Source organism: Bubalus bubalis, chromosome 20 (genome assembly GCF_019923935.1).
Source record: "Bubalus bubalis isolate 160015118507 breed Murrah chromosome 20, NDDB_SH_1, whole genome shotgun sequence".
Classification (NCBI taxonomy): domain Eukaryota; kingdom Metazoa; phylum Chordata; class Mammalia; order Artiodactyla; family Bovidae; genus Bubalus; species Bubalus bubalis.
In genome coordinates, this window is record NC_059176.1 from 24378866 (window position 1) to 24387136 (window position 8271).

The 8271-nt window shown below is 41.0% G+C and overlaps 1 protein-coding gene across 1 annotated transcript; it reads right to left on the bottom strand.

Annotated features, from left to right (window-relative positions):
* Positions 1–7013: 7013 nt before the first annotated feature.
* LOC112580826 (60S ribosomal protein L22-like 1) lies at positions 7014–7998 on the bottom strand. Its single transcript, XM_044932943.2, is given in 2 exon segments — positions 7014–7677; positions 7680–7998. Coding segments are annotated over 2 exon segments (366 nt in total). The 5' UTR covers positions 7951–7998; the 3' UTR covers positions 7014–7582.
* Positions 7999–8271: the final 273 nt, after the last annotated feature.

The following is an 8271-nucleotide window of genomic DNA, read 5'->3' on the forward strand; positions in this document are numbered from 1 at the left end:
AGGATTAAAGAATTACATTCGGCTTTTAAAGCTCCTTTCTTCTGAGAAACTCAGACTGCTTTTCCATACAATGGCTTTAAATGTCACAGTGACACCAATAATTTCATCAAAAGGCAATAAGCATTCCCAAATAAAGCTAAATCCCTACCCCAACCGCAATTGTTAACATCTGCTGGAATTAGGCAAACTCCTTGTTTTGTCACTTAAGAAACCCTGAGGAGGATATTGTTTAAGTAAATAAGGTTTAAGGGTTAAGAGAGGCATTCAGAGACAAAACAACTAAATTTTGGTAAAGCAAGTTCATAATTTTCAGATAATTTAAGGTTAACTATTTTCACACACACACACAAACCCATACAACTTTTAAAACTCATATGTCAGATACGTTCATTGTCAAGAAATTAGAAGAAACAGACAAGAATATGAATCCACCTGGGTGTTCTTTGGAAGGACTGATGCTAAAGCTGAAACTCCAATACTTTGGCCACCTCATGCGAAGAGTTGACTCATTGGAGAAGACCCTGATGCTGAGAGGGATTGGGGGCAGGAGGAGAAGGGGACGACAGAGGATGAGATGGCTGGATGGCATCACCAACTCGATGTACATGAGCTTGGGTGAACTCCAGGAGTTGGTGATGGACAGGGAGGCCTGGCGTGCTGCAATTCATGGGGTCGCAAAGAGTCAGACATGACTGAACTGAACTGAACTAAATCCCACTCTCCAGCATAACCTCTGTTAACATACTGCTGTACATCTGTTGAGCTGGTATTTTCTGATTGTCTCCTTGGGATCCCCTCTGAATCCTGCCCACCGTGCTCTGTGTTTTATGGGTTGATCTACACGGACTGCATCAGTGGACCTTTGCAGTCTGACTTCAGGTTAAACTCAAATGAATGAAGGACACCAGTAGGAGAGTAGGGAGAGGAAGCAAAGAAAGGCCAAGATACTCATTTTGCAGCAACCACACTGTGGAGCTGCTCTGGGAAGACGCCATCACTTTAAGAAAAGTCACAAATCCTGTCAAAAGGCCACAGAGTTCTCCCTAATAGCTTCTTCCTCTGGCTCCTTCAAGGCTCCCAGGTGGTTCAGTGGTAAAGAATCCACCAGCTAACTCAAGAGGTGAAGGAGTCGTGGGTTTGATCTCTGGGTCAGGAAGATCCCCTGGAGTAGGAAATGGCAACCCACTCTCCAGTATTCTTGCCTGGATGATCCCATGGACAGAGGAGCCTGGCAGGTTACAGTCCATGAGGTCAGGAAGAAGTGACACAAGCACAGCTGGCTACTTCAGGCAGGCACGGATGTGGCAAGCACATGCCACCCTCCACACCCTTATCAGCTGCAGTACCATATCTCATTGTTTCTCTATGTCCTGCCTACACCTTGTGAATAACCCCTATATGGAACCTGGCCCAAATTACTCAAATTGAGTGTGCCATCTGGGTCCTGCTGGTACCTTAACTAAAACTCCTGTCCAGATTTTTAAGTATCAATTATATACAAACACACACAAACACATATTCATGTTTTTTCAAAATACCTGCATAATTCTCTAGCGATTGTTATAGCGATATCAGAATCTATACAAATTACTATTATTCAAAATTTCCAGTTTCCATTTTTCTGTTCTAAAGTGATGCAATGAATACCTATGTACATACACATATCTTTGCCCTTTTGTCTATATTATTATCCTAGGATACATTCTTAGCAGCAGTATTTCTGGGACAAAGGGTATGTGCACATTTAAGTCTTTTGATATTACCAAATAGCCCATCATACTGGCTGTAATGATATTCATCTCCCCACACACTATACAAGAAGACCAAATGCCCATTATCTCACCCACTCACAAACACTCTACCAAAACATTCTTGCAGAAAGAAAATTAACCTCTTCAATTCTATTGTATTCATACCATTAGTACTGTGCAATGAAGCTATACCCAAAGCCAGCAAGTTGCTAGCTGGATAACAATTCAAACATCAGTTCTTAAGTCCAAATTCAGAAATCATAAAATAGAGTTTTCTGACATCTCCTTTCCTTCCCGCATGCCCTGTCCCCTACCCCCAGTAAACAGAGCCTTTAAAAAAAATTTTTTTTGAAGTATAGTTGTTTACAATGTTGTGTTAATTTATTTTGTACAGCAAAGTGACTCCATTATATATCAGTTCAGTTCAGTCGCTCAGTTGTGTCCAACTCTTTGAGACCCCATGAACCGCAGCATGCCAGGCCTCCCTGTCCATCACCAACTCCCAGAGTTTACTCAAACTCACGTCCATTGAGTCAGTGATGCCATCCAACCATCTCATCCTCTGTCGTCCCCTTCTCCTCCCATCCTCAAATCTTTCCCAGCATCAGGGTCTCTTCAAATGAGTCAGCTCTTCGCATGAGGTGGGCAAAGGATTGGAGTTTCAGCTTCAGCATCAGTCTTTCCAATGAACACCCAGGACTGATCTCCTTTAGAATGGACTGGTTGGATCTTCTTGCAGTCCAAGGGACTCTCCAAAGTCTTCTCCAACACCACAGTTCAAAAGCATCAATTCTTCGGCGCTCAGCTTTCTTTATAGTCCAACTCTCACATCCATACACGACCGCTGGAAAAACCATAGCCTTGACTAGACAGACCTTTGTTGACAAAGTAATGTCTCTGCTTTTTAATATGCTGTATAGGTTGGTCATAACTTTCCTTTCAAGGAGTAAGCGTCTTTTAATTTCACGGCTGCAATCACCATCTGCAGTGATTTTGGAGCCCCAAAAAATAAAGTCTGACACTGTTGCCACTGTTTCCCCATCTATTTCCCATGAAGTGATGGGACCAGATGCCATGATCTTAGTTTTCTGAATGTTGAGCTTTAAGCCAACTTTTTCACTCTCCTCTTTCACTTTCATCAAGAGGCTTTTTAGTTCCTCTTCACTTTCTGCCATAAAGGTGGTGTCATCTGCATATCTGAGGTTATTGGTATTTCTCCTGGCAATCTTGATTCCAGCTTGTGCTTCATCCAGCCCAGCGTTTCTCATGATGTACCCTGTATGTAAGTTAAATAAGCAGGGTGACAATATACAGCCTTGACGTACTCCTTTTCCTATTTGGAACCAGTCTGTTGTTCCATGTCCAGTTCTAACAGTTGCTTCCTGACCTGCATACAGGTTTCTCAAGAGGCACCCAGACACATATATATATATTCTTTTCCATTTTGGTTTGTCACAGGATACTGAATAGAGTTCCCTGTGCTATACAGTAGGACCTTGTTGTTATCCAACCTATATACAATAATTTGCCTAGATCTGTTTAACCTATAAGGTAGAATGTGTAAAAGTTTTCCATTGATTTGTTGGAAGTGTAAAAACCTATACTGATAAGCCCTACACTAAAAAAACGAGGGCAGATTTAATAAAATTTGTAATTTCTTTTAGAATCTAAAGGCAAATTACCAAACAGGAAGATTTAAGTCAATCTTATCAAAATGAACTGAATCCATGGTTGTGGAAGACATTAGAGTCAAGTGTTCCTGGGGGTCAGAGGAACCCCCAGGTGTGTCTCTTTCTACTCACAGCCTACTGTCTAATGCAGGAAACAGAAGCAGATGTGAATAGCTCTAAAATGGGCTTAGAACCAGTGCAACTGAAAGATAAATCTAAACAGCCTCCCTGAGGAGCAAAATGAAAACACCAATCTCTAGCTAGTCAAGAAAAAGGAATATATACAGACAAGCAGGAAAGATATGGGGGTGCTAACCATAGATATGGGCCTTCTCTGGTGGCTCAGGTGGTAAAGAATCTGTCTGCAATGCGGGAGACCAGGGTTTGATCCCTGGGTTGGGAAGATAACCTGGAGAAGCGCATGCTACCCATTCCAGTATTCTTGCTTGGAGAATTCATGGACAGACGATGGAATTTTTTTTTCTTTACAAAATACTACCTACAACTCTATGCTAAAACTTTAAAAATATGTATAAATACAAACTTTTCTTAAAAAATAGAAATAACAAGCATTACTTAACCAGATCAACATCCATGGAAGAAATGGAAAATGTCAAGGGCAGAACAGACAACGTATTAAGAGCACAGCCTTGGGCAATTCCCTAGCAGCCTAGTGGTTAGGACTCTGCTCTTTCTCTGCCAGGGAAGCGTTCGATCCCAGATCAGGGAACTAAAATCTGTCCCATGGTGTGGCAAAAAAAAAAAAAAAAAAATTTGCTCAGTTGTGTCTGACTTTGTGGCCCCCATGGACTGTAGCCCACCAGGCTCCTCTGTCCATGGGATTTTCCAGGCAAGAATACTGGAGTACAGCCTTAAAATTCCATTCCAGGATAAGGTGGTTGGATAGCATCACTGACTCAATGGACGAGTTTGAGCAAACTCTGGGAGATAGTGAAGGACAGGGAAGCCAGGCGTGCTAGAGTCCATGGGGTCACAAATAGTCATACATGACTGAGAAACTGAACACCAGCAACTATGGTTTTAGGTCATAACCAAACATGGGCTCTCAACACTGAGAAGAAACTATGGAATTCTGTTTTTCTAGTTATGTTAATTTTCTATTTTTCACATCTCTATAACAGAGATAAAATCTCTATTCTCAAATTTTCTGATTTCTGTCCCCTACACACCCCTCTCCCTAATCCTTGCAGAATCCCTCGGCAGGCAATCTGAGACAGACTTCTGTTACAGGCCCAGCAAAAATCACACAGATCAGGGCAGAACAGTGCAATGCTATAAACTTAACCAAGTGATAGCCCCAATTTGAGCTGCAGTGCTATGATTTTGATGTGCTATGTTTAATGGAACAGATTGACAAACTCCAGCATATGGTATGTAGCTCTTAACCTGGCAAATGCAGTCTTTTAAATCCTTATGAGGAAAAAAGATCAGAAGCAAATCACATTCATTTGCAACAGCTATCAATATGCACTCATGGTCTTGCCCCAGGGTTACATTAATTCTCCTGCTCTCTGTTACAATACAGTCCAAAGGGACTTTGATTATCTGGGCATTCCACAGAATATGACGCTGGTCGCTTACATTAATGACATTTTGTTAAACTACTTGAGCCCTGGGAGGATGTAGTGGGAGTCACGGAGGCCTCTAAATGCTGATAAGAAATATATGTATCAGAAAGTGGAAGATGACTACACAATCATTCAAGGACTTACCCTGTTAATGAAGCTGTCCTGAGTGAGACTGGGTGGCCTGAATCCTGCTGAAACATACCATCCAAGAAAAGACCAATTTACGGCACCTTGTACAATCTACTGCTAAGAAGGAAGCACACCAAACAGTAGTCCTCTACAGATTTTGGAGACTGCATTTTTGGGAATCCAACCCTTTGGCCAGATGACTCCATACACTGCTAGTTTTGAATGGCCTCCATAGTAAGGGAGGGGTTGGCAGCAGCTGTAGGCTGTGCTCCAAGCAGGCCTGCCACATGGATTAGGATATGTCAAATCCTATGAGCTAGAGGTATCTGTGGTAGATAAGGATGCCCTGCAGTCTCTGGCAAGTCTCACAGAGGAGAGCCGGACTTCAGACCACCAGGGCTCTGGAACAATAGCAGGAAGTTAGATATCATTTGTAAAGCAGCTTTTGACTTGCTTTTAGCCCTTAGTAGAGACTGACTACCTGATCATGGGACACCAAGGGACTATGTGACCAGAACCATTCATCATGAGTTGCATACAAGAGGAGGTAAGTTGGGGATCAGGGAGGACTGAGCAGATCCAGAAGGCACAGATAAGTAACCAAACACATTGCCCAGTCCCCCGACTCACTTGCCTCTGAGAACCAACACCCCTCCTTCAGTTCACACCTGTGGCCCAATAGATGTTCCCTCCAATTAGCTGACAGGAAGAAAGAGCCAAGGCTTGGTTCACAGGTGAGATACAGAAGCACGTTGGTACAAACTCAAAATTCATCTGGAATTAATTGCTTAAAATATTTTTATTGTAAAATAAAATGTGAAGACAGAAAAAGCATGCAATACACACATAAAACTCAAGAAATTATTATAAGGCAAACATACATTGGTCAAGAAGTACAATCTTGTCAGCACCTCCAGAAGCTTCCTCCATGTGTCCCATCCCAGTTGCCACTCTTCCTCTTCCCACATGAAGAAGCTTCCCATCTAGATTTTTCATTCTTTGGCTGCTCTGGGTCTTTGCTGTGATTTGTGGCTTTTCTCTACTTGTGGCACAAGGGCTTCTCATTGAGCACAGATTTCTCTTGTTGCAGACCACTGATTCTACAGAATGCAGATTCAGTAGTTGAAGTACAGACTTCTCTAGATGAGCTTAGTTGTCCCACAGCATGTGGGATCTTAGTTCTCCCACCAGAGATTGAACCTGCATACCTTGCATTGGAAGGTGATTTCTTAACCACTGGACCACCAGAGAAGTTCCCATCTAGCTTTTATGATAATCATTCCTCTGCTTTTTAAAAATAATTTTGTCAACACACTATCAGTTATTCTTGCCTCATTTTTAAAAAATATGTCTTTTGAGGTCTCTTATTCTGTTAAGTTCTCCCTTTATCTCTTTCATTTCCTTATGCATTTTCAGTTGAAGAACCTGAGCCTTTTAACCTGTAGAGTCCCACAGACTGGATTTTGATGATTGCAATTTGTTGGTACAATCCAAAATTTTCTTCTGTTCTTTGAATTTCTGCAAATTGTCAGTTGCATACAGAAACTGGATTAGACTCAGATTCAAGACTATAAAAGGCATATAATTTCTGATTATCTCTTTATTTTGTGATATTAGCAGTCATTAATGTTTAATGCTTATGGCCATTCATTAGAAATTGCCAAATAGTGGTATTTTTTTTTTTCAAAACTAAATATTTTATTATAGTTACACCCAGTTGTGTTTTTGCTATATACTTTTAACTTGAGGACATCTGTAAAACCAGTACATTAGATAAATCCTGAAATTCCACTAGCTATAAGCTATTTAAATACTGCTTATACAAAGTATTTGGGGCGGGGGGGAGGTGGACAAAGGCTTATTTACAAAATGGAAGTCAGATGCAGCAAACTTATGATTACCAGGGAATACGGGGGAGAAGGATACATTGGGAGATTGACACTGGCATGTACACACTACTATACATAAAACAGATAAGAGTAGGAAATGGCAACCCACTCCAGTATTCTTGCCTGGAGAATCCCATGGACAGAGGAGACTGGCGGGCTACAGTCCGTGGGTTTGCAGATAGTTGAACACAACTGAAGCAACTTAGCATATAACTAAAAAACTGTATAGCACAGGGAACTCTACTCAATACTCTGTAATGGTCTATATGACAAAACAACAAGTGGATATCTATGTATAACTCATTCACTTTGCTATATACCTGAAACTAACACAACATTGTAAATCAACTACACTCCAATAAAAATATAAAAAAGTATTAAAGGAAAGCCAGCACTCTATAAAGAGCATACACTTAAATAAAGATGAATGTTTAACATACAGAGTAATGTTTTTTATTCACTGATAAGCTAAAGGTCCATTTCAAGATGTTTCTTTCTTTTGTATGCATAATTAGTTTTATTAGCAAGCAAAGCCCTGTGAAGGATGGCATCATCTAGTCCTCAGACTCAGATTCATCTTCATCTTGACTAATCTGGAAGTAACGAAGCTCGTAAGTCTCCTTGTCAGATGCAACCACACGAAGCCATCACGAAGATTGTTCTTTTTAAGGTATTTCTTGGTAAGGTACTTCAAATACCTTTTAGAGAACTGTTTCTCAGAAACGACTATGATTTTATTCTTGAAGCGTTCAATGTGAACGACATTCCCAAGATTTCCAGTTTTTCCATTTACTTTAACCTTCTCCCGCAGAAACTGTTCAAAATTTCCCGAATCAAAAATTCCATCTTCTACTGGATGAGTAAGATCCAAATTAAACTTCCAGGTTGACTTCTTAGGCTTCTTGTCTTTCTTCGGCGCCATCTTGAAGGCTTGCCGCGCGATGAGAGAGCCAAATAGCGGTATTATTTTCATTTATTTGTTAGATTACCTTTATAATAATCTACTCTTTTGTTACCAAGTGGTATAGCTCATAAAGGCAAGGCAGGGTAAATGTTGGACTCATTCTCTTTATTCATCAGTTTTCAAGATAATGAGTTGTTTCCTTGCTGCTGCTAAGTTGCTTCAGTTGTGTCTGACTCTGTGCAACCCCATAGATGGCAGCCTACCAGGCTCCACTGTCCCTGGGATTCTCCAGGCAAGAACACTGAAGTGGGTTGCCATTTCTTTCTCTGATGCATGAAA